The sequence below is a fragment of the Phoca vitulina genome, unplaced genomic scaffold (assembly GCF_004348235.1).
Source record: "Phoca vitulina isolate PV1807 unplaced genomic scaffold, GSC_HSeal_1.0 scaffold7, whole genome shotgun sequence".
NCBI lineage: Eukaryota > Metazoa > Chordata > Mammalia > Carnivora > Phocidae > Phoca > Phoca vitulina.
In genome coordinates this window covers 66,369,077-66,395,122 of record NW_022589710.1, presented here as the reverse complement: position 1 = coordinate 66,395,122, position 26,046 = coordinate 66,369,077, and the positions used below count along the sequence as shown (strand labels likewise).

Genomic DNA, 26,046 nt, shown 5'->3' with positions numbered 1-26,046 from the left:
GCGGGGGAGGTGGGGCCTGCCTACAGGTGCTCAGCACACAGTCACAGAGTCGCCAGGTGCCACCTGGAGGGGCGCCCAGTGTGGGCTTCCTCCAAAGGATGGCTCTGAGAACGAGGCCTCCGTCTAAGATGGTGACACCCAGACCCCAGGGGAAGTCCCTTGCTCAAGTGTCAGGAGGGGATTCGAACTCCAAGCTTGTGATTGGAAAGGCTGTGGAGGGACTAGTGAGAATTGTCAACTGCCCTCCAAATTCCTGAGCTGCCGTGGCATGGCCTGGGTATTCCAGAATCCTCCTGGCAGCCCGTGAGGGGACATCACTCCTTCCTTTACAGATGGCGATGCAGAGGCTCAGAGACGTTGATTCCCTAGTGCGAGGTCACACAGCTGTGAATACGCAGAGGCCCAGCTGACCCCCTCCTCTCCTGACCTTTGACTCCGGCTCTGCCAGGGGAGGTCACTCTTCCACTGAGGGTCCCCGCCCCGGCCCGTCCTCAGCGGCCAGGGGTAACCAAGTGCCCGGCCAGCAGGACAGTTGGCTTTACAACCAAAGGGGACTCCGTGTTTGCTTCAAATACCCTACCAGTGTGCCATGACTCAGTCGGATTCACACTCCAGTTCCTAAGGTCTGTGGTGATAGCCAGCCTTCGCTGGATCTGACAACGAGGCAGGTGCTGCGGGCCTGGGTGAGCCCGTGGAGGTGGCAGGCCCGGGTGGCGCCACTGTCCCCGCGGGTCATCCTGGCGGCCTGGAAGCCCCGGCTCGCCACTCCTTCCCATCAAGGTCGTGCCGTCCTCGTGTGGGCAGTGGGGCGGACGGGCTGGTTTTACTGAGCGCCCACTGAGCGCCCGGCCCCGTGCCAGGAGCTTTCAGACCTGCTGCCTCGGTCAGACCTCACGGCAGCCTCCCAAGCTCGGTTTTTATCCCATTTTTAAGTGACACACAGGCTCTGCGAGCCTAGGTGAGTCAGCTAAGGTCACGGCCCGCCTCTTGGTTCCTGTGGCTGCCGCACGTTGGCATCTTGTCTTCGGTTCCTGAGGTCAGCAGTGCTGAAGTCTGGGCGTCAGTGGGCTCCGCTCTTCCCCGGGGCCCTGAGGGGAGGCTCTGCTCTCCTGCCTTCTCCAGGAGGCACTGCTCGCTAGCGGCCCCTTCCCCATCTTCCGAGCCAGCAGCCAGCTTTCCCTCCCTGCGTGGTCACACCGCCCTGTGACCGCAGCGGGGAACGCCCTCCCAGGCTCTGGGACCGGGGTTCAGGTGTGGGCACCTTTGGGGGGGACGGTCGTCTGCTGAGTACATGTCACTAGCCCAGGCTTCGATCTTCATCCCCAGCGAGTCCCCTGTGACTTCACATGGGGAAGTCGAGGCCACGTGGACGGTGCTGCCGGGGCCGGGACCCTTGACCCGGGTCCTCCCGCACACCACTCTGCCTCTCCCTGCAGGACCCTCGGCGGCGGCGGCGGCCACGTGCACACGGCTGGCCTAGTTCTTTCCCTTTGCGACACGCCCTGGGCTCGGAAGGGGTAGGGCCCTCCGGCCGCTGGAGGAGCACCACCTCCCCAGGACTTGGTGGGGGGAGTGGTGGCGCCTTCAAGCCGGTGATCCTTCGGTCAGTCTTCATCCTGCTGGGGGTTTTATGTGAGCTGGGAAATGCGGTTTGCTGTCCCCATGCCAAGTGTGCGTCATTCTTGACTGGGCGGGTCCTCACCGCCCCACCTAATTGCAGGGACGCTGTCTTGCAGGGGTTCTGAGTCGCTTCGCCCCTGTCCTGCCCTGAGAGCTGCCCCCTGGGTCATTTGGGACTCTCGCCCCCATTTCTCAGGGGCCTAATAGGAAGGGGCTTGTCCAAGGCCACAGAGCAGGTGGGGCAAAGGGGTCTGCTCTTGTCCCCTAACTATGTGCAGGAGGGTGACTTCCGCCCGTCAGCCTCTCCATCCTGTGGACCCCTCCCCTCCCCGTGGGCTCCTGACTTGCCGAGGTTGGACTGCTCCCATGGGGTGGGAGTGGCCCTCAAGGAGCCCGTGGCCAGGGGTGTTTGGGGGTCTTCCGGAAGCAGCCTGGTCACCGGGAGCCAGGGAGGGGGTGTGCTGACATCAGGGGTTTGCAGTGTCTCTCCTGGAGGGTCTGTTGTGCTGCCCTGACTTTTTTCCTTTTACTTAAAAAGCATTATTTTTTTTTGTTAGGAATTCTATAAAAAGCAACAAGCTTGGACAATAATGAGACAGCTGTTTATTCCACTGCCTGCCTTTGTCAGATTGTCAGCAAGAATGCATGTTAGCTCCAGAGCCTTTTCTTTCAAGAAATAAAGTGTTAACAGGTGGAGACGAGGTGCGCGTGTGTGTCCCCCCCCCCCCGCACCCCGAGAGACCCTCAGCCTGGAATTCAGGGCCCATCATTCTCCTGCAGAGCTTTTTACTTCTCTTGTCGGTCACAGATCCATGAAGGATGTGTGATGATGAGACTTTGCAGGAACGATGTCCTCTCTACACGTGTCCCTCAGCTACTTGCCCCCTGTTTTTTTGAGACCTGTCCTCGTTCATACCTCTAGCTCTTTTGTTTCTGCCTCTGCTGTTTTGTTGTTGGTTGAAACCAGTTTATCCTGTTTTCCAGGAAGACATTTAGGGGGTTTCCAGTTTTTCGCTGCCCCAGCAGGTGCTGGGGATGCGCTCTCGTTCCGTCTCCTCCCGCACCTGTGCTGGGCTTCCTCGGGGGCGCGTGCGTCTTCTAGAGCAGGGAGCCACGCCAGGCTGCGCTCCGATCTGCTGCGCCGGTGGGCACCCTGCGTCCCTGGGTTCTTCAGCGCTCGCCATCGCCAAGTTCCCATGTGACGCTCTGCTGTCTTCTTGTCTTCATTTGCATTTCCCTGGTGACGCCCGCAGTCAGGCATCCTCTGGCACATTTCCGCCTGTGACTCACCTTCCGTGGAGTCCTCACGTATTTCCTTACTGATTTGTAGCAGTTCAGTGTGTATTCCGTGCGACCCTCTGTCCGCTCTGGGCCGGACTTGCGCACAGCCCTTCCCGGACGGCAGCCGTTCTCCTAATGGTGCCCACGGATCCGCCGTCCACTGTTGGGCGGGGCTGTAATCCTCACACAGCCTTGACAACCTTTCCCTTGATGGTTTGTTCTTTTTGTGTCTTGATTGAGAAAGCCTTTTTACCTGGAAGCGGAAGTTGTTCTTTTTAGTAACTGCTGCACTGAGACCAGGTTCACATGGTTTATATGTGTGTATAGGACAGTGTACAACTCAGAGTTGTTGGGTATTTCACAGAGTTGCACAGCCATCAAAACTGATTCCAGAGCAGTATCATCATCCCAGGAAGAGGCTGTACTCGCTCGTCGTCATTCCCCAGTCCTCTTTCCGCATGGCCCCTGGCACCACCGATCGACCCTCTGTCTCTGCCTTTGCCTGTTCTGGACATTTCATATATGTGGAGTCCTACAGTATGTGGTCTTTTACGATCGGCTTCTTCCCTGTAGCGTCATTCCACATGTTGTAGCATGTGTCAGAAAGGCCCCAATTTTAAATTTGTTCTTTCATGTAGAACTCTTCTGACCCTGTTGGAACTGCTTTCTGTGTGTGGTGTGAGGTTGGGATCAAATTTTGTTCTAGAGAGCGGCCAGGCAGTTGCTGCAGATCTGCTAATGAAACACTCTGTCTCTCCCTGACGTGGGCCACATGGCAGGCGTGCGAGCTTCTCTGGTTCCCGTCTGTCCCCTTCTCCCCCCCGCCCCCCCCCCCACCACTTGGCTTTGGCGTCTTTCCATGGAGTCTATTCCACACGGAGCTCTCTGGACTCCCACCATCCTGCAATCCCACCACGTGGCTCGTGATAATTCTTGTTTTCACTGAACCAGTGAAGCACTGACCAGATGTGACGCTGCTGCCCGAGGTAACCGCCTGGAGCCCTGCACCTTCTCTTGCTCCGGACCCTTGGAGCCCCGCCGTTGCTTGTCACGCATAGGGTGAAGTGCTTGCCGAGACCAGACCTCCCGCCTCACCTCCGGCCCCCCTGTGTCTGGGAACAGGGACCCCCTGTGTCTGGGAACAGGGATCCCCTGGGTCTGATGACCCTGCCACACCTAGATTTTCCCAGTTTCCTAAGCTGGCCCCATTGGCCACACGTCATGTCTGCACGTGGCTGGAGTCCCCTGGTGTCCTTCCCCCACCAATGCCTCCCCACTGTTCCTGCCTCCTTTGAAGGACAGTTGGCCCCATCACACAGGGCCTGGCACTCAGTAGACATCTGCTTGACATCGAATGATAAAAACAAAAGCCTTCCTTCCTGAAACTAGTTTATGTCTCCCTTTCTTGCTACTGAGGGGCTTGGTGCATAGATTTTGGGGCTCAGTAAATATGGGGTTCCCAGCCTTGCATGTGTGTTAGAATCACCCGGAGGGCATCTAAAATGCATATGGACATCCAGGCGCCTCCCCTGGAGTCTAATATCGTTGGTCTCATGGGGGAGGAGATCAGATGTTAAGAAGTCCCCAGGGAGTGTAGACGGAGCCATGCTGAGAGCCACTGGGCCAGGTGTGACTTGACCTCGGTGTGGCTAGGTGACCCTGCCAGGCAGGCTGGTAGACTTCCGTTCTTTGCCTCTATCAGTAATTTCCAATCATTCAGAGTGAAATCCGGGTTGCTGGGGGAGGAGACTGTGAAAGTGCCCTGTTAGTTTCTGGGCATGAAATTAACAGGAAGGGAATTCTTTTTCCCCTTTTCTCCTCTGGCTGGAAACAATGGCACAGTTTCAGTTGGAATTGCCAGGTTTCTCAAGCACCAGACGGAGAAATGAGGTTGAGTGTTTGGGCTGAGAACACCAGAGGCTACCAGGCAGATCCAAACTGGGCCTGTTCTCAATCAGCTAAGTTGAACACAGCCCCCTTGAGATTGCAGTATGGGGGGGCCTTGTGGTTTTCCCTGGAATTAAATGCGAGGCACCCCTAAGCAGGGTGCTGATCCACCGGGGCCTCCGGAGCTTTGCATGAAGCACACAAAGGGGCAGATAGGTAGCCAGGGGATGGCCATGGGTCTCAGGAGAGGCTGAGTGGCAAGCATGGAGAGATTCCAGTTTTCATTAATACAACTTTGGTTTTCTCAGTGCCAGTTAATTTTCTTTCTTCTGTGGATGGAGAGGGTGGGGCTTCTGTTTGGCCATTCCATTTCATCTCTTGAGTTGGTGGGGCGGGATTTAAGGTTTCCGTGATCCCTCCTGTCTTGGTTGGGAGGTGGAATCAGGGGAGGGGCCGGGTGCCAGCCTCTTGGCCCAGAGGCTGCTGGGCGATTGTTTTCACTGTGTGACTTGGGGCTTGATACTTAAGCTCTCTGAGGCTCAGGCTCCTCTTCACTCAACAGGGATAGTAATAACAGGGCCTCTCTCATCAGCTTGGTGTGAGGATTACATGGGGTGACGGTTGGGGTTTTTGCTAGATGCCTACTGGCACCTAGTAGATGGTCAGTAAAATTTGTGTGGCCAGTGGGAGAACAGGTTACCTCCCTTCTCAGTGCCCTGCGTGGGCGTGAGAACTCTGCCCTACATCCAGGGCTCTGGAAGTCGTTGCTGAGCTTGTGGCCGGCTGCCTTGGCCCGGGCCCCTCTACACGCTCAGGTGGGCGGCCGAGCAGAGGAGGGGGCAGCAGGGGCCAAGGTGCCCAGCCCTCCCAGCCTCCCTGGCTCAGTGTGGCCGCCCCTGGGAGGTGTCCTCACGGGAACCTGATGTTCCCCTGATACGCTTCCCTCAGCCCTCTCGTCCTCATCCATAAATAATACGTGTCTCACATTTAGCCCGCACCTCCCGGAGCCGCAGTGTGTGCCAGGAAGCAGATGCTGATGGGCATCGGCTCAGATGCTCCTGAGCCTGCCTGCCACTGTCCCACCTCTGTGGCTTTGCTCACGCTGTGCCCTGCTCAGACTTGCCTTCCATCCCCACTGCGCTGATCTGCCTGTCAGAGTCCTGCTTGCTCTTCAAGGGTCAGCTCAGATGCTGCCTCCTGCAGGAAGGAGCCCCTGATTTCTCCCTGTCAGCACATCCTTGCCCTCTGCCCCCTCCCCCAGGCTGTACTTCTTCACTCTTTGCCCTTCAGCAAATGCGGTTATTCCCGCAGCTCCTTCGTTAGGCGGAGGGACCCTCACAGAGGGGGGCCATGCCCTTGGACAAGCAGGTGTGGCTGCTGGCCCTGCTGGTGCCTGGCTCTGTGAGCTTGGGCAGACCCATTCACTCTGCGAGCATCCTTCTCCTCTATAGGCCAGGCTTTCTGCCACCCTCCTGGCAGAGTCCCTGGGAGGGGCAGAGTGAGTGTACTGCACTGGGGTCGGAAGCAGCTTCTCGTGCCTCCTCACCTGCGTCAGGAGCCTTCAGCATTCCAGGGGCTTCTGTCCAGCACAGGATGCCCAGCAGAGGCCCAGGGTCCAGGGAGTAGGTGGGCTTGGGGTTAGAACATGCTCCAAGTCCTTTAAGGAGATGGACCATTTCCAGCTTCTGCTGGATCAGTGTCTGGGGCCTTGTCGAGGGACACCTAAAAGTGCCCTGTGTCAAGGGTGAGGGCAGCTGAGCGGGCGGCTCGAAGACCTGCTGAGCCTGGCCTGTGGGCAGGGTGGGGGGACAGAAGCCACTTGGGGACTGAGCATGGGCCAGCAGGACCGGGTCCCGCAGGAAGTGTGGTCTTTGCTGCTTCTCTAGAGCCCAGGGCTGCACTGAGCCACTGAGCCAGAGGGAAGGCAAGGCCTCTGGAGAGAGAAGCGGCGAAACCAGCTTACGGGGAAGCACATGCTCTCAGGAGCCGCGTCCATCCGCTGGGGGCAGAGATGGAAGCCTGGAATGATGAGGGAGCTTCTGTTTGATGAGGCCCTTCTGCCCCGATGGATGGAGCCGCCGGCCCTGGTGCCGACCCCTCTTAACGAAGTGGAAGGAGGAGAGAATTGAATCCCCCGAGTGGTAGTGTGGAAACGTCAGCCACCCCCACGGAGGAGGCCTGGGGCGGGGTGCGCCTGGGTCTCCTGCTAATGACCTGCCACAAAGCTCCTGTCCCCAAGACCTTGTGGGCAGCCCCGCTCAGCGGGAGGAGGCCGGAGGCTTGGAAGGGGACGCAGCTGGTTTGTCAGGCCCTGTGTGTCACTGTGCGTCATCGTGCAACCCCCGCTTCCAGCCCCCACTGCTTCCTCTGGGGGGAGGGGCTCGTATTTTCTCCTAAGCGGTGACAGCACGATTGGCGCTCTGTGCAGATCCCCGTGGCACTTCCTGCTTCTGTGTCCACTGCCCGCGCCACCTTGCCGGTACCCGCCTCTGCCTGGGAGCCCTTCCTGTGCACTCCCCAGCGGGGCCGTGCTGGGGCTTCACCTCTGTCCCCCACGAGCAGCCCCCCTAGTGAGCCCTGGGGCAGGTGGGCTAACTCCGAGCCCCCCGGAGCCCCCCAGCAGACTGAAATTGCTTTCATCCGCTCCTTCTCTTCCCCGCCTCACCTCCCACTCCCCTACCTGGGCTTCCCAGGGTCACCCCCACACCCCGCGTGTCCTTGAATCCCCTGCCTCACCCCGGCTAATATGTGAGCTCCTGGTGTGGCCGGCCATTGCTGCTGAGGGACATTCTGAGCAGCACTTGCTCTTTGCACCCGGGATGCTCTGCCTTCTGTGTCTTTGGCAGTCCCTCGTCAGGGTGTTCTGTGTGGGGTGTGGGTGCTGTGTTTCAGGCTGAGTACCTGCTGCTGGTGGGAGCTTGTAGGATAGGGAACTGACCCGCCGGCAGGATGCGTTCCTGTTAGGTCTTCAGGCTTTTCCTGAGCGAAAAGGCTTTTCCTTTTGCCTAGTGCAGAGTTGGTGAGGAGGGTTTCTAGGGCTGATTGGATGTGACCTCCTCTGGCTCCCACATTCTTACCATTTGGACGAACAGTGAGGCTGAGGCCACACTGCCTACCTGGGGAGGCTGTCAGGCTGGGGGAGATGTGACCCGGCCCCAGACTCAGCCTCTGAGAAGGGAGGGTAGACTGGTGGTCTGCACCTGTGAGGGGAGCTTGCAGACCCGCGGGCTCCGTGAGTCCCTCCCATCCTCGGGCTGCAGAGCCCTCCACCCTCCCCGGGGAACACAGGATCCTCAAGGAGGCCGAAGCTAGGGCTGACATTCTGGCTCTTGAAAGCAAGAATATTGCAGGCCCCGACCTCTTGCCGCCACCCCCTCCACCTCCCCCCAGATGGAAACTAGATTGTGAATCCTCCAGAATTAGTCCGGGGGGGGGGGGGGCCTGGGGAAGGTCTGAGGGGACACATTGGCCGGCCCATCCTGGGGTCCCTCTACCTCCTTCATTTTCCCCGCAAGCAGCCAAGCCGGGAAATGACGCATACCTCCCTTGGGGCCCCGTTCCTCACCACTGCAAACCCTGGGATTAATTTAATTACACGCTCATCTCTGAGAGGCTGGGGCTCAGAGGCGCCCAGCGGGATCACGAGTTGCCCAAGGCTGCTGGGAAGGATCATCCTCCCAGGGAGCCAAGCCCTCCGGGGCCTCCCACCCCTGCCCGAGAAGGCCCATCTTGCAGCCACCCTGCCTTGCCGCAGGACACCTGCTCTGACCCACGGGCGACGTGATGTCTGGCTCCTGGGCTCCTGGCAGGCGCGCAGAGCCTGGTCTGGGGAGTTGAATGTGGCAGAAGAAGAGGAGGCTTCTCTAGGACACTGGGGGGCAGCCTCAAATCCTCTTCAGATCCACTGGAGTGGGCAGACTCAGGCTGGCCCCGGGCCTCGGGAAAGGCCCCCGCACCGGAGCTGGGAGAACTCTGATGGGCACCCTTCTGCTTCCGTTGTGTCAGTGGGTGGCTCGGCGCCGTGCCAGTGCAATAATTTAATCCTTTCTCCTTTTTTTTTTTTTTTTTAAATAAACGGAAGATTTTTTTTCCCTATTTTGGAAGTAGATTATTTGAAAATTAGCAAGAAGGGGTGTGAATGAATTAAAAACTCCCTTGTTCCCTCATGTGAGCAGCGCCACCATCAACATTTCCACGTGCCTCCTTCTGGAATTCACTTCAACACACAGATATTTTTAAACGTTGAGAGCAGTTCTACTTCTCGTTTTGTGTCCAGTGCTTTCCACCGGCGTGTGAAGGTTTTTCCTTATTGTCGAGAAGAGAAATCCTTCCTAAATATCCTTTGAATGACAGGGTATACTCCTCTGCTTCTCTTGGACAAATAGTTATTTCCATTTCTGGCTGCCGCTGCTACACCATCTTTATAATTAGAATTCATTCTTTAGGGTAGATTCCATTGGAAGTACCGGGTGATTTAAAATATTTCAAGGCCTCCTCTCTTGTTTGGAAATTAGAAAGAAAAGTCCACCGAAGCCTGGTGGTGTGAAGTGGACTTTGTTCTCTATAGCTGCTTGGAGTTTGGGGCAAACGGACACCGGCGGGTTGAGCAAGGACAGCACCTTGGCCGGTGTCCACGTGTGGCCTCTGAGGGAGGACAGCCGGCCCGGGGGCCCTGAGGTCTGGTCCTGACGGCAGTGGGTGGGCAGGTGGGCTGTTGCTGGGTCATTTGTCCCGCGTAGCATTGCCTCTGCCCCTTCTCCTGGCACTGGCCCTGGACCCACTCTGCTGTCCTCTCTGCCATCCTGGGGAGTGTGGCGGACCCTGCTGGGGCCAAGGGTGCTGAGGCTGGTGGGCACATCTGCTGACTCCATCCCGCTCCACGACTCTGACTGCAGTCTGACCAAGAAAGGAAATGCCGGGAGCTCCCGGTTGACCCCAGAGAAATTGGCAGAGGGAGCTAGAACTGTCCCCATGCCGGGAAACTGGGGGTGGGGGCAGGGGCCCCCCTTCCCATGACAGTGAGTGAGCTGACGGCCTGGCTGTGCACGGGTGACAGGTCCTCTCCTGAGTTCGGGGCTGTGCCTGGCAGCGCGGGCCCACGGTGGGGGCTGCGGTGAGCGGTGGGGGGGGGTGGCTTGTCGTGGCGCCCGAGGACTGGGCAGTCGCGGAGCGTCCCGGAGAGAGAGGCTTGCACAGGAACCATGTCTTCTTTCTGGGACCCGTGCCAACTTCTTTCAACCGCATGGTGCTGTCAGCTCTGCTCAGAGCAACCAGGCACTTGGGGTCCTGAGCACCGACCCGCAGGGGGAGCGGGATGGTGGGGAGAGGGTCTGGCAGGCTGGGCCCGGGGCTCCCCAGCTCACCCGCCCGCAGGTGGGGGACCCTGGTCCTCTTGGCCTCCTCATCTGGAAAGTGGGGAGGATGTCTGCTGGACCCTCACCAGGTGGGTGGTGGGTCTTCCCTCCCCCACCGACCCCACCCAGGGGCAGACCACGCAGGGGTCCGCTAGTTATTTGGGTCTCCTTGTCTTAACGTGTGACGATGAGAGAGCTGGGAGGATCTTTGTAGTTTTTGCCCACTGTTTCCCAGTCAGTGTTCCGGGGAACCCTTCCTGCTGACAGCATGAGGACCCAGAGAGGTGGGGAACCCCGGTTGCACCCCAACTCCGTCCCAATGCCCAGAGGGGCCTGGCACACCCTGAGCCGTCAGGCCTGTTGGCGTGGGAGTGATGTGGGAAGGGATGTAGGGAGTGTCCATCAGTCCCGGCTGGTTGAGAATGAACTGAGGCAGGAGGGCAGGGGGCAGGCACAGGGCATGGACTCTAGTGACCACCGGCTGAAGAAGGGTGCGAGGAAGGCCTTTGTACAGCCGCGGCCACCGGGCTGGCCAGGGTCCCCCGCCCGGGCAGGTGGGATCTGCCCAGCGCCGGGCACGCACGCGGGGTCCAAGTGGGGAGGCCCTTGGGGTCACCCTCCTGGGGTCCAGCCCCCCCTCGCTGCTGCCCTGAGTTGTGCCGCAAACAAGGCCCTTCATGTCTCAGAACCTTGATTTCCTGGCTGTCAAAGGGAGCTCTGCAGAGCTGGGGGCTCGGTGAGGTGGCGTGGGGAGCAGCAGGCCCCCCCAGCTGCCTGGTAGTCCCCAGTGCCATCCCCGAGGCTGAGGGCGCCAGGCCTGGCGGGGAGTGGCCCTTCTCCCTCTCTAGAAGGCCGGCATTCCTGAGAGCTGACTGGTGCTGACTCGGGCTGGAAGAGCTGGTTGTGTAATTCCCCAGCAGCTAGTGGGTGGGCCCGGCTGCCCCCCCACTCCCGGCCCCGGCTGGGCTGATGCTCCTGGGCCTGGTCCAGGGCTGGGTGGGCGGAGCTCCTGAGGGTCCTTCCCCTGTGCTTGGAGAGCAGCTCAGTGGGCAGAGGGGCACCTGTGTGTGGAAGCTGGGGTAGCCTCAGAGAACGGCCTTGCCGATGGGCAGGCCCAGGCCGAGCCCCAGGGGAGGGAGGGCAGGCCATTCTGGGGAGGGGGCCGCCCGCTGAGCACCAGTGGGGGAGGGGCACCACATCCGTGTCCCCAGGGGGCCGGGCTCATGGGCCATGCCAACTGTGTGCTGGGGTGGGCAGATCTTCATTTTCCCACCGATGCATGATCGTCCAGCTTGTTCTCTGACAGCACCCAATCCCTTTTAGCCCACCCCGGTGTGTTAAAAGTCCCGTGGGGTCCGTCTCCCAAGGCTGCAGTGTAGAGAGGTGGCTTTGGTTGAAGGTGTGGTGATTTCTGAGCCAAAGGGCTGGTGGTGGAACCGTGGAGACTCTGTCCTGTCGAGGGCAGGTGGGTGCAGTAGGGGAGCGGTGGCTGGCCCAGTGGGTGGCGTGTAGGCCGGTGTCTGGGCCATGTGAACGCCGGCGAGGTGCTCATGTGGATGAGAGGCGCTAGCCTGTCCCTTACCGGGTGGCTGCAGCCAGGCAGGGAGGTGCCCCGTGCATCCAGGTGGGGACCTGACTGCCCACCTGCACGACCGCACCTGCCAAGATGGTTTGGTCCCCTTGCCTTCCCTGCCCTGTGGTCCACATCCGTCTCCTGGGCCCTCTGCTCTGTTGCCCTGGGCTCCCACCTCGGTAGTCTCCCTCATCCCAGCCTGGCCTGCAGGGACTTAGTCCTTGCTTTTCTCCTCTGCCGGCCCAGCCGATCTCTAGCCTGCTGGGGAGGCAGGACCAGGGCTCTGGGAGTCCGGGTGGTGGAATTTTGCCTGCCTTTCTGATGTGATTGTAAAACAGGTCAGTGTGGTGAGGGAGGGTGGATTTCAGAAACCCTGCTGCATTCCGAAACTGGGGGTGCATGGTTGGGGAGTTTGTCACTGGCTTGGCCCAGTACCCGGCTCCCGGCTGCTCTCGTCAGTAGAGTCCTTCCAGAATGATGGTGTCTCACTTGCATTATGTACCCCCTCCTCCCGCCCCAGCTGTGAATTGTTTAGAAGTTCCTGTGTGTTAGGCAGGGGGGAGCAGAGGAACCCTGGATGCTGACTCGGTATGCTCAGGAGACTCAGTTTCCCCGTAGTGTTGGGGAGGGGGCTCCCTGGACCCCATTCCCTGCTGTGCGCTGCCCCCTGGCTGTGAGGGTCCTGTCGGGGATGTTTGGGAGCACTTTTTGGACGCGAAGTATGACAGAGGCTGAGGGAATAGGCACAGGACACGTGGTAAGGGAACCCCTCTCCTTTCTGCAGGTTCTGGAAACCCCGGCCCAGAGGCTTCAGTCAGGGTGTGGGTCTCTCACTGGAAACCGAGTCTGCCGCGATTAACGTGCTCCCCACTTGTGTCGTTACAGATCCCTCGTCCACCTACATCAGGCAGCTGGAGACCAAGGTGAGGCTGCTGGAGGGGGACAAGGCCCTCGCGCAGGTAGGCTGGCTGGGGGGGGACCGCGGGGCGCAGTGCCTACTGCACTCTGGGGGCCAGCGTGAGCCCTGCCCCTGACCCCCCGAGCCCCCGCCCCCCTGTGTCCCAGCTTGCCTGGGGCTCCCTTCCCCCCTCACACCCATAGCTGCCCACCTGCCCCACTGCCATCCGAGGCAGCCCCTGGAACTTTGGGGTCATGGACCTTATCCTCACTCCATGGCCTTTGGGATGTCCCCCAGTGGTCTGTGAGCTCCTCGGGCCAGTCCTGGGCCTGTCCCAGAGATGGTGTGGAATGCACAGTTGCTGAAGAAGGGGCTGCTTTGGCCCTCAGGCAGACAGATCGAGGCCGGGGAGGGGGCTGGCATGCCCCCACCCACACGGAGACCTCCCCCCTCCTGCCATGCTGATCCTCTCCCGTCTGGGGCGCACTCTCCGCCCTCCTGGGCCTGGCTGGTGCCCACAGACAGATGAGGCTCTGTCTCATCCCCAGCACGTCGCCAGCACAGGGATGGCGGGTTAGAGGCTGGAGGATGAGGGCAGTGCAGGGGGGAGGCCGGGCAGGGTAACAGCCAGAGCACGGGGGGACAGGCGGCTCTGTTCCTGCTGAGTGTGGCTGGAGCACGGGGTGGGGTCATGACTGTCAGGACGAGGGCCTTCTCTGCTGCGGGTGGGGTGGGGATGGGAGGCTGTGGTCAGCCCTGCACGGGGTCCTGGGGGCCTGCCGGCTTGGCCAACCCCTCCAGCCTCTCTCTCCCTCATACCCATCCTGGGCTTGATCTCCCCCCCCCCCCCCCCCCCCCCCCCCCCCCCCCCCCCCCCAGCCAAGTGGCAGCCAGAATGCCCAGAGCGTTTCTCTGGGAACCAACCCCAGGGAGGGCTCAGCTGCCTGGCCCCGTTGCTAGGCGACCAGCAGGCTTGGCGCCACTGTCCTGCTCGGAAGCCCGTGGCACCCTCTCTGCCCCTGGGCGGCTGCTGGGAGGCTCAGGGCCCAGGCACGGAGTACAGCCCCCACCACTGCCGTCCTGCGCCTCACCCCTACGTGGGCTGCGTGGGCAGTTCCCACAGCCTAGCAGGACTGGGCCGAGTACATGGTTCACCCCCGACTCCTCCACACCCCCAAGGCCACCGCACCCATGTTTAGGTGTGGAGCCAGGCATCGAATTGCAAGGCTGGTTCGGTGACTTTATATGGTTTCAGGTCCTGTGTGGCAGAAGGGCTTGGCCACAAGGCTGGCTCCTTTGGCTCCTCGGGGCTGGGGGGGGGTGCAGGGAGGGGCTGGGGTCTCATCTGGCTGGGGGCTGGGGCACCTTACATTCCATGTGGGCCTGGTGTGGGCTGGGCTGCAGGAGCTGAGGCCGAAGTGATGCCAGGAGGAGTGGGGGTGGTGGGGGCCAGCATTAAGGCTTGGGGGCCTTTGCTTTGGAGCAGGTACCTGTCCTGCTTGCTGCGGCCACTGGACAGCAGAATGAAGGCCAGGACCACGATCTGGACCCGAAGCCTTGGGTCAGTGGCCTCGTGAGTCTGTCCCTATCCGACTGTTCTTTGTTTCATGGTTCCCTTGGAGAAGCAGGTTGAGCGCCCAAAGCCCCGAATTCAGGATGCTGTTTGCCATGTTGTTCTGTGGTCCAACTGGGCATTGCTTGTGGCCCCTTTTTCACAAAGACAGGCGTGTCCCCAGCCCCGTGGCCCCTGCTGTCCCGGGCCACATTGTCCCATTGGGAAAATACACCCCAATTCCCAGTGGTGGACCTGGCTGTGGACTTGGGGGAAATGTGCACACCATGGAGGGGCGGCCCTTCTATTCCTTCCTCCCTGGGGGCACCCCTGGTGTCACAAGGGAGGCCCCCCCATAGCTGGGCCCACTGGCCCCATGCCCACACGTACAGAGGGGGAGGTTGTCAGGGGCCCTGTGTCTGGGCGTCAGGGCATGGCAGCTGTCTGCCCGCGCCCCGCCCCCAAGCCTGCTCAGACCTGCTCCCAGGGGTCAGACCTGGGGCCGTGACCCGGAGGCAGCAGCAGTAGGGTTCTGTCCTCCATGCCTGGGCCGGGCCTGCTTGGCAAAGATGTCCATTAGATGGAGGGATGCAGAACGTTGCCGGGATCCAGGCTTGCTGGCTGTAGGCGGTTAGACTGGGATTTGGGGACAAGAACGAGCTTTTTTCTGGCTTATGGCCAGTAGCGGGCAAGTACTGGGAGCTAAGCATCCAGCACAAAGGGCTCCAAGTGTCTTATTTCTCTGGTAGAACTTTCCTTTCTCGCTGAATGAACGAAGCCTCGCGAAGCCAAGCTGCTGTGATGGTAGCCGTGTGGACTCGTGTGGGTCCTGGGGTTGGGGCACCCAGGACCCTTCCCTGGTCTCTTCCTCAGCGGGACTCTGCCCGGGGTCTCCCAGTGGGCGGGTGTTAGGTCCACACCCAGCATCCCAAGAAGGGGGCAGCCCCGTGGTGCTGGGGCCTTGGCCCCCGCAGTGCATTGTGCGCCTGGCTGCAATAAAAGAGTTGGCCCTCAACCTACAGTCCGCAAGAGCACCCGGGAGCTGTTGGCGTTGGCGGGATGTCTCCGGGGTCATGGGTGGGACTCCTGCTGTCCCTGCCACCTGCTGTCACCAGAGCTTGGCCTTGAGGGTGGGCCGGTGGTGCTGGCTGCAGAGGGGGGCACCACTGTTCTGAGCCAAGCAGGAGAGATGAGAGAGAGACAGAGAGGGGCCCCCCTGGCCTGCTCTCGGCTTCCTGGTGGCAACTCACACCTCACTTGCTTCTGGATTCCTGGGGCAGCTCAGATGGCACCACTCTGCTCACCTGGAAAATGGGCACTCACACACTTCGTGTGTAATTGACGGCTTTAGGGGTACAGGGGTGACCAGGCCCAGGCCTGAGCATCTCCTTGACCTGGTTGGAAGGACTCATGTGCATAGGGGGCTGCTGCAGGCCCACGATGACGGTCCTGGCCTCATTCTAGGGGAGTCCAGGGAAGAAAGGGTTTACTTTTTCTTATTCCTCAGGAGGAAGGCATGGCCTCCTACCGATAGCCTTCCCAACCACCCCCAGGGGGGCTTGGCACTTAGTCTGAGCTCTCAGCCCTGTGAGCTGCTAGTTGTCATGATCCTCCCTTGGGGAGCTCGGCCCCCACGTCTGCTGGACTGTCAGGTACTTGGGTTGGGCTGCTGGCTCTCTGTGGTCACATCTGCCTCTCCAGCGCTTAGCACAGCTGGACTAGGTAGATACATCTTGGGGAGCCCCTGGCCGTCCACTACCCAGAGTCCGAGGCTGGGAGGGGAGGCTGGCTCTTGCCCAGAATAAGGAAGTTCTGCTTCACTAAGGTAGTGAACATGCCATCTTTGGAGGTAATCAAGGGATGGATGACCATGTTTGGGAATCCTGGAGAAAGAGATTCCTGCCAGGGGTGGGATTCTGGCCTGGACCTCATGGGCCTGGCTTGTCGGACTTGATGATTCTGGCACTTAAGTCTTGCCACCGAAATCAAATTGCAGAAACCTCCAGCTCTGCAGAGAGTGGAGAGCACCTGCCTTTTGGCGAGAAGTGGGAGAGAGCAGGATTCGTCTTTGAACCACCTTCAGGGGACGTGGCTTCAGGGTTTGGGCAGGAGGGCGGCGAGCCTCTGCGGCCCCCACTTCCCGCTGCCCCCGCCCCTCCCCTCATGGCCTCTGTTTAACTCCAAAATAGCTTTAATTAAAAATGTGCCAGCGTGTTCACAGAAGTAAATTACTATATTGCAGTTCGTATTTTCTTTCTCGCGTTGGCTTTAAAATTTCGTCAACACAGCTGCTTCCTCCGTGATGATTCATTTCGGGCCCCCCCGCACACGTTAGTATTTTTTCCTGGGGATTCTGTGCCCGGCTGGGCTGGGCTGGGCTGGGGGCAGCTGGCATTGACGCTGGGGCCTGGCTCCTTCGGTTCCCGCGGTTCCCTCCCCTGCTGGGCTGAGAAATGAAGCCTCCGTGTTCGCCCAGGAGCTGGCTTTTCAAAAGAGCAAGAAGTGCTTGGGCGGATCTCCCGTGGGGCAAATGGGCCGCCGTGGAGGGAAGTGGAGGTGGCCGTGCAGGCCTGCCCCCCTCCTCCTCACCCCTGTGCCACGCCGCGCAGGGTTGCTCGAATGCTCAGATTGCAGGTGACCCCAAGATTGACACCAAGGGTTGCTGTAACAAAGCATACACTGGGTGGCTTCAGCGACGGAAGGTACTTTCTCACGGTCCTGGGGGCCATGGGGTCAACAAATGAACCTGGGGGGGCACAGTCCATCCTGCAGCAGTGGTGTGGCGGGCCTAATTGTATAAGGAAGTGGGTTTGGGCCCTGGAGTTCCAATTGGAACCTGAGTTCCAATGACCCATGCTCCAGCACTCACCTGCACTGTGGCTTTAGGCCACATGCCTTCTGTCCCGGTGCCTCGGTTTCCTGACGTGGAAGACGGGGGTGACGGTGCTGCCCAGTGCAGCGTGCGCCATGCTGACTGTAACCTGGGGGGTGCCCGGCGCGGTGCCCGCCCGCCTCTCCCTTCCCTGGTCTCGGGGACCTGGGATGTTCGAGGCCTGGCAGGCTTGAGCCCACCTAGCTGGGCTCAGGCCTGGCCCGTCCCTGAATGAACGGTTCCTCTGTGGCCCTTGTCTGCGTTTTAAGCCATACAGGCTGGGGGACGGGGGAGCAGTCTGCCACCATCTCAGCCCGTGCTGGACCTCAGTCCTGTTGTCTGAGTGCCCGAGGAGGACGTGTCATCCCGAGTGGCTGGTTCCCTTGCCCGAGCCCTCCAGAGAAGCTGGCCTCCAGTATTTCCGTGGTGGTGTCTTCTGTGACATGTCGCCGGTTGTCCGGCTCTGAGCCGTCCCCGCTCTGCCTGGCTGGTGTCTAGGGTTGGTGGTCACATCCTGCTCCCTCTGTTGTGAGTGGGGTGGTCTCTGCATCTCTGGAGGGCTTTAATTACTCCGTTAGCAGAACCTTAGAGCCGGTCCAGGCTCTCCCTCGGCCAGGGAGGAAGCCTCTTCTTTCCAGCATCTGAGCACTTGGTCTGGCTAGCAACGTGGGCAGAAAGAGACTAGGAATTCCACCTCTGTCCCCTCTGTGCCCGAGGCTTAATCACTGTCCACTGTGAGCCACATGCTGGGTGGCCGTCAACGCCAAGCCCGGGACTCCAGAGCCACAGGGCCTGGTTCAGATCGCCCGAGTGCCGCCTTACCAGCGGGGCGGCGTTGGGCCCAGGGCTTAACGTCTCTGTGCCTCAGTTTTCTCATCTGTCAAATGGGACACCAGTGGTGCCCGCCCCAGGTTTAAAGGGACGATCCTGCAAAGCACCAAGGTCCAGGGCCGGCCAGCAGTGAGAGTCGTGGGCCCTCCAGCAGCTGGGCGCCCTTTTTGACCCCAATTTACGTGCAAGCAACAGAGCCCTGGAAAGTTGAGGAGTTGCTCAGACTCACCCAGCCCAGGTGGGATTTGCATTTAGGGAGTCTGTGCCCCCACTAAGCCCCCTCACCTCCTCTTGCGGGGTCCTGTGGCCTGTCTCTCGCTCACCTTATTGGAACCAGTACTGGGTTGCCGAGGGGACCCGTGAGGGTCGACGGTCACTGTGGCGGATGAGACCTGGGCCATGTGCTGTCCCGTCAGCTGCAGGCCACTGGTCCTGGGCAGTACGCACACCCCCACGTTTGGAAACTGGGATTTAGGGCCGGAAATTGCATGGGGCGTGGGGATGCGGTGCCATGTCCCCTGCGGAGAAGTCCTATGAGCCATGCACCAACCACACGTGGTTCGTCCGCGGCCTGCTCTGAGCGCTAATTAGGAAGAGCCCTCTGGGCCCCCAGCCACGCCGCAGCCGCGTTCTCCTTAATGGCCTGCAAATGAGTTCTCTGAAAACTAAAGTGGCAACGAGAGAAAGCCAGTCCGGTGGGTAGGTGGTGGCAGGGTGCCCTTGTGAGCGGCCCCGCAGCACCCCTTCCCTTCCTCTGCCGGCTGGCGTGCCGGGATCTTGGGGCGCCTCTGGGCCAGTGCAGCCGGCCTGTCGGGGCTGCGGGGTCCCCGTGTGAGCCCCGGGAGGGCTGTGAGCGGGCCGGGGGGCCCGGTCAGTCCTTGTAGACGTGGGGGTGTCTAAAAACGTGGGGGCTCTCTGGAGGTGCCCGCCCCGGCCCAGCCGAGGTCCCGGGGGTCCAGGGGAGGGGGGTAGGGTGGGGGTCGTGGCTGGCGTTTGCTGGGTGACACCACTCCTCTTGCCTTCCAGTTGGCCCGTCCCTACGGCCGCCCGAGAAGCTGGCTTCAGGTAGAGCCGCCTGGCGGGATGCGTGTGCAGTGGTGTTTGGGGTGGGGGCTGCTTCGAGTGCTGTGTGCCGCTCTGTCTCCTGTGGGTCCCCTCCCGTCCCTTCCTGGGAGCTGACCACCACCAGGGTGCCCTGGCCCTGCCCTCTCCGAGCGTGCAGTCGCGGGCAGCTTCACCACATGACACAGCAGCGGAGCCAGGAGCCCGCGGCCTCCGTGGCCCTTCTCACCCAGCTCTCCCGGCCCGAGTCTGGTGGTCCGAGTGGTCTCCGGACGCCCCTACATCACTGCTCACCCCGGAGCCCCCACAACAGTCCCCGTGTCACCTGTCAGACCCTGCCTCCCTGTCGGGCGCACTCAGGAGCTGCTTCTGCGTGACACGGTCCCGCGGGGACCCAAGCCCTTTGGGAGCAAGAGGGAGGGGCGAGACTAACTGCCCGGAGTGAGCCCACCCGCAGCTGCTGCCCAGACAAGGAGCCCCAAGTGGGCAGGTGGGGGAGGTGGGCGGGGTCCTCCCTCGCTCTCCTGCCGTGGCCCTTTTCTGCTCCAGCACCCCTCTGACGGTGCTCCCCAGGAGTCCCCTGGCAGGCGATGGCAGGGGAGCTCACCGCAGGACCGCGGGGGTCCGGAGAGACTGGGGTCGCCTGAGTGCACGCCGGCTTCGAGCTGGGTGGCGATGCAGTGCCAGCCCTGGACAGAGTCCTTAAGTGGACTTGGGGGCCCTGCCGGCTCCTGGGTCTCGCCCTCCCAGTGGGAAGGGGCAAGTCTATGTCTGCACTCAATGTTTCTTTTACTTTTAAGGATGTGGGAGTCCCGCCCACTCTGCGTGGCAGATCCTTTCTCCCTGTGTCCTAAGGGACCCATGTTTGGGATTGCGCTCCCTGCAGATGCAGGCCCAGCCACCCCAGAAGGCCCTTTCAGCTCCACTTCTCCTCCGTGATAAAACCTAGGGATTTCATTCTTCCAGGGCACCAACAGGCGAATCCCAGAATTTTTAATTTGGATTTAAGTGCAATTATGGTCCCTCATTTTGATGCATCATTAGTCACATCGTCCCTAATGAGAGATTGTACATTTTTCCCGCCAGCTTTGTGGGTCGTTAATAAAGTTCTGTGGACGTGCAAATATTTATTGATGATCGCTGAAGGCAGGGGTAGGAATTGCACACACTCATTTAAACCCGCCTCCCGCCCCCTTGTACACACATGTCCTCCCAAGGAAATTATCTGGGGGGGGTGGGGGGGGGGGAGGAAGCAACATAAACCTGTGTTTTCAGTAACAACACACACGAGTTGCTTCTGAACCCATTTGGTCCCGGGCCAGAGGAGCTGTGGAGGAGGTGAGACTCAGCCCAGAGGAGGATCTAGACGGTGTGGGCGAGGACAGGGCAGCGTCCAGCTGTCCTGGTCCCAGGGGCTGGCCGGAGAGGGCGGGGCGGTGGCTCAGATCCTTGGCCGCGTGGCCGAATGTCAGTGTGTGTGAGCTGGGCTGAGCCTTACACCTGGTCCCTTTCGCCAGCCTGGCGAGGCCGGTGGGGGATGCTCCCGCAGAATGGAGTCGGAGGGCCCGGCGAGGGCCTGGTGGCACTGGGTACAGACGCTCGGTGTCATTGGGTTTAGAACACACTCTCCGTTGGAGAGGTTTGTAAGTGTCACAGATGCCTGGCCAGGAAGATAATGGCCTTGGAGTGAAGCTGGGTTGACGCCCCCACCCATGGTGGGTGAGTCAGGGAGGCACAGGTGCCCTGATGGGCGGAGGGGTCCCCCGAGGTGGGGAGTGAGGGTCGGCACTGTGGCCTCTGTGTTTTTGGTGCCTGGTGACAGGGGGCCTCCACTAGATCGGGCGTCTGCTGGGCCAGGGAGGACTAACGTGGCTCTGGTTCGCAGCTGGCCATAATCAGGGGTGTGGCAGTCACATTTTAAGGGTTCCTGGGGATACCCTGCCACACTTCAGGGGCCACCCTGGGAGGGGGGTCCTCATTTCTGTCCCCTCTGTGCCTCTTGGTGACCTCTGTTTACACTCAGTTCCTCCCGGAGGCCATGGGAATGTCCCCCGCTCTGGCCAGGTGCCTGGGTGGGGGTGGTAAGCAGGCGAGCGATTGCGTGGATCTGCTTTCTGATATTTGCCCTGGCAGCCTGCACCGGGCACCTGCCTTCATTGTGTTTTTACTCCAGTCCCCCAGCCACTTCCAGAGTGCTGCTGTGTGTCCCCTGAGCCAGCCCCTGAGACCGAGGGGGTTGGACCTGGGTCTGATGGGGATGGGAGAGCAGAACACAGGGAGTCGGTGAGGCTAGAGATTCATGAGGAGTGGGGTCTGGGTCCAGCAGTTGGCAGGAGGGGAGCAGGCTGCGTGTGGGTTCCTCCGGACCAGCAGGGAGGGGGTTGGTGCGCAGGGGGAGGGACCCCCAGGTGTGGTTGCTGTGCTGTCTTGCTCACCCTGCCCCTGCCCTCCAGGCTTTGTTTGGGGACTTAGGGGACATTCTGCTGTGTTTTGTCTGCCCAACAGTGTGCCCTCAGTTCCTTTGAAGTAGAAAAGGATGTCTGGGTCAGAAACACCCCCTGGGCTCTGAGTGATGCAGAGGGCCCAAAAGGCCACGGCTCCTTCTCAGAGGGCTTGTGTTGAATTAAGCGTGACCACTGGGTCCCCTCCCTCTGCGGATCCCAGCCCCCAGCCCCCAGCTTCTGGGGGCATTTCTTTCCTTCCTTCCTCCCTTCCTTCCTCCCTTCCTTCCTTCTTTCCTTCCTTCCTTCCTTCCTCCCTCCCTTCCTTCCTTCTTTCCTTCCTTCCTTCCTTCCTTCCTCCCTTCCTTCCTCCCTTCCTTCCTTCTTTCCTTCCTTCCTTCCTTCCTCCCTCCCTTCCTTCCTTCTTTCCTTCCCTCCATCCCTTCTGTACCTCCCCCTCCCTCCTTCCTAAGCAGGCACTCGTTCCTGTCGACATAGAGGGGAGAGACGCAGGGCCCACATTTGGGAGCTCCTGTCTGATGGCAGAGGCTGAGGGCAGCCTGAGCAGCGCACAGGGACAGGTTCACCCGTGGGAGGCGGGAGGACCCCGGGGGCTGGAGAGAGTGTTCCGCAGGCCAGGCGCGGGGACCCCAAGTGCAGGAGGCTGGAGCAGAGGAAGGAGGGAGTACCACATACTCATTTACTGCTTCATTCTGTTCAAGAAACGTTGATAAAGCATGCACTGGGGGGCAAAATGAAGCCCCCTGGCCTCGTGGCACCAGCACGTGATGGACTGAGGACCCATGGAGCAGGGAGAGGGGAGGGAGGGTGCAGCCCACTGCCGAGGGCGGGGGGGCTGGCAGGAGCAGCTTGCCCTGTCCTGAAGGCACGGTCCTTGGCCCCCTCAGCACAGCCGCTCACCTCTAACCTGTCCCTCCTTGCCCCACAGCAGGCAGGCTCTGGAGAGTTCCGGACTCTGCGGAAAGGCTTCTCCCCGTACCACTCGGAGTCCCAGCTGGCGAGCCTGCCGCCCTCCTACCAGGACTCCCTGCAGAACGTAAGTGCCCCTCCCCTAGAGCCGCACTGCTCACCGGTGGACCCCGAACCTCCAGAATCCTTGGTCCACATTCCAGTGCAGGGGTGAGGCTCAGCCCGTCTCGTGACCTGCCCGGGCCAGGGGACGGTCTGTGGCTGAGCGGGGACTGCTGCCTGAGCAGCTTCCGGGTCAGGCGAGGGTGAAGGGTCAGAGCCTGGGCTCTGCCGGAGTGGCCCTCCTCCCTCTCCCCCCGCCACCCCCGCTGCCAGGAAGGGGGCTGGGCTCCTGGCCTTAGGAGCCTTGTGCGGGCCCAGCGTGCTGGTTAGAGGTGGAGGCCCACCAGAGTGACGTGGCCATGAAGGCCAGTGTCTGGAGGCCACGCGAGAGGCTGCCCCGGCCCAGCTGCCGCGCGTCTGTGAACTTGGCCACGGTGGGCGGGGAAGGATGCCCGATGGGGGCTTGGGGCAGTGCATTCACACTACCCAGGCTTTGTAACCGAGGCTCGGGGGGCAGCTTAAGTGTGGGGTCCTCCAGGGTGGTCCTGGGCTCTGGGGCTGCCCCACATGGGAAACGGAGGGGTGGCGGTGTGGGGGGGCCGGCTCTCTGGGATGTGGATGCATCGCCAGGACTGCTCCCCGTGTGACATGTCCAGAATACACAGGTCCGTGGAGACGGCACGTTAGTGGCTGTAGACGGCTGGGAAGAGGGGGAGTGGGGATGGCTAATGGGAATGGGGTTTCTTTTTGGGGTGATGAAATGTTCCATTGTGATGATCATGCAAAACCACTGCCCGCCAAACACTTTCCCGCATGAGCTGCGGACGATGGTGACCAGAGCTGTCAGCTTTGGTTGAACGCTCTGGGCAGCCAGCTGGGACAAGCCCCACGAACAAGACAGGGACCCTGGCCATCCCCAGGGCATGAGGGAGGAGCCGCCGGGCCGGCCTGAGGTCACTCTGCCAGGTGGGCATGTGGCCTGGCCCCCCCCCCGGCCCGGGGTCCCGGCACTGCTGTCTCCCCACGGCCCCGGTCAGCAAGGATGACCCCGGGGTGCCCCTGCAGAGCCTCGGGGGCCTCGGGGCTGGCGGCAGAGGCTGGGGCCACGGCTGGCTGCCGGCCAAGTGCTCTGTTGCTTCCCTTTTGAGGCCCTCACACCTCCAGGGATGCAGCTGCTGAGGCTGAGCAGGCGGGTCACCCAGATATTCCTCCGGGAGCCTGTGGCCGAGTTAGGCTCCCCGTGCCGCATGCCGAAGGGCCCCGAGAAGCCCGGGGTGCCGCGGTGGGGCTTGGCTCCCCCGTCCTCCACTCCGGCCGGCCGCGCGGTTCGTTCTGTGGGAACCCCGATGGCCGGTGGCTTTGGGGTCGGGCTGTGAAGGGTGGTGCATGTGTGCGCCGGCGCCGAGCCCCCCCGGGCCTAGAGGCCAGGGTCAGGGTGAAGCGACTCCGAAGCTGGGGGGCAGGTCCCTGGGGTGCACAGAGGGTTGGGGGTCCTCTGGGAGGTACAGCCACGGAGGCTGCTGAGGCAGCAGTGGAGGGCCCGGGGCTGAGGTGGAGGCCCAGAGGTTCTGTAGGAACACTCTCGGGGTGTTGATAGGGCAGCAAGCCCTTGCTGGGCCCTGGAGGGACCCTCTGTGCGGGACACTGTTGGGGGCACAGACTCTCCCCCACCTGGCTTGTCTTCTGTGAGGTTACCTGCAGGTCCCGGGGAGGGGGCGGTGAGGGCAGGTAGTCCACATGTCAGAGGGTCCCGAGGTAAAACAGATGACCCTGTGGGGCAGGGGACCCTCTTTCCTTGCCAGGCTGGCTGTCCCCACCCTCCCTACCTCTGTCCCTGTCCACTTTCCCCACTCCCTGCCCACTTGAGTCAGAGGCCGAGTGTCTGCCCAGGGCCCCCCCAGCTTCTCCCCTATGAGGGTCACTGGCCCGGGGGCCGTGGGGCAGGGTGCAGGGGCCCCTGGCCGGCCCTGGGACTCAGGACCCCGTGGAAGGAGCTGGTTGTGGAGGACCTGTTGACAGGTCCCTGGGGGAGACTGGTCTTCCTGCCCTTTTTTTTTTGGTCAGTTGACTTTATTTTTGAGCACACACTTCACTGGTTTTTAGCCTATTTACAGATCGGAGTAGTTACCAAGATAGAACATCTCCTTACCCCACAGAGGAGCTCCGCCCCCTTTAGCAGCCCCTGCCCACTCTCCCCTGCCTCGGCCCGGCGACCACGGATGCGCTCGTGCCTCTGCAGATTTGCCTATTCTGGACTTTTCTTAGCAACAGACCCCTGTAACAGGCGACCCGCTGTGACCGGCCGCTTCCGCGGAGCGCCGTGTTTCTGAGGCTCGTCGGCGCTGCCGTGGCCTGAGCCTCGTGCCTTTGCGCCGTCGGGCGATGTTCCGGGGGCGGAAGGTCCGCTCAGCAGCGGCTGCACATCTGGGCTGTGTCTGCCCTTCGCCCGTCGTGGGGAGCGCTGCTGTGAACATTGGACGTGTGGACGTGTGGACGTGTGGCTTCAGTTCTCTTGGGGACACACTGGTCTCCCCACTTTGGGCACCAGCTCTGGAACCCCAGACCCGGCTTGAGCCCCATTGTTCACCAGCGGTTTGGCCGTGGCCTTGTGTCAGACCCACTGTCCTGTCCTCGCCTGTCACATGGGGGTGCAGAAAGATGGCATCAGGGTTGCAAGCACTCAGCGGGCTGCTCGCCCTAGGGGTGAGGGTGGGGGGGTGCCGAGGAAGTGGGAGGTGTCGCCCGAGGGGTCTTCGGGGGGAGCTGTGCGTGGGGAGTGCCCCACAAGTACCAGTCCTCCGGCCCGCGGGGCCTTCGTTGGCAGCCTGGTGAGGGGGTCCGGAAAAGGCTGTCCCGGCCACTCCTGGCTTCCTTCCTGCCTTTGCTCCAGGGTGCAGCCCCCTGGCCACTTACAGATGGGACAGGAGGCCGGAGGTGCCAGGGGCCAGGCATCTGGGGCCTCCCACGCCGCACACGTGTGGCTGTCGCCCCCTGCTGGCTGATGGTGGAGGGAGCGCAGCCTTCGGCCTCAGGTGGATGCGTGTGTGTGTGTGTGTGTGTGTGTGTGTGTGTGTGTGTGTGTGTCTGTGTTTTCTCTGCCTTCCACCTGCCTCCCCCGAACCCCTCTGGGACACAAGAACCCTTTCCATCGTCCAGACGAGGAAACCGAGGCACAGAGTGGGTTGGGCCCTTCTTCAGGTCACAGCCCGCAGAGCCTTGCCCAAGCCCAGCTTTCCCGGCCCCCAAGGCTATGGGGCCCATCCTCTATGTGGAGCCCGGAGAAGGTCCAGAGGGGTGGGCGGATGGGGAGGGTGCAGAGGAGCTAGCCCGCGGCAGAAAGTTCTGGGCCCTGAGGGTCTCCACACAGCGTGGCCTGGCTGGGCAGGCCCCCAGGGTGATGGCCTCATAAACCAGCTCACCAAGTCTGCCTGGTCACTGGGGTTCAGTGACCGAGAAAGAAACCAAGACTCAGAGAAGGGACGGATGTGCTGGGAACCCCGGCTCCCGGGCCGCCTCCCTACCTGCTTGCACACATGCTGGCCGGGGTGCGTGGCGTTTTCTGTCTGGCCTCCCGCACTTGCTGGCTCCCGTTAGACCCACTCCCAGTGTCCTCTGACCTCCTGGCTTCTGTTGGCCCTGGGGA

General features: G+C 61.3%; 1 protein-coding gene across 1 annotated transcript in view; it reads left to right on the top strand.

Annotated features, from left to right (window-relative positions):
* CCDC85C (coiled-coil domain containing 85C) overlaps positions 1-26,046 on the top strand; it is a 74,809-nt gene that overhangs the window by 42,922 nt on the left and 5,841 nt on the right. The window contains exons 2-3 of the mRNA XM_032405907.1: positions 12,601-12,674; positions 22,321-22,428. Coding sequence (XP_032261798.1) covers positions 12,601-12,674; positions 22,321-22,428 — 182 coding nt within the window. The remainder of the gene's footprint in view (positions 1-12,600; positions 12,675-22,320; positions 22,429-26,046) is intronic.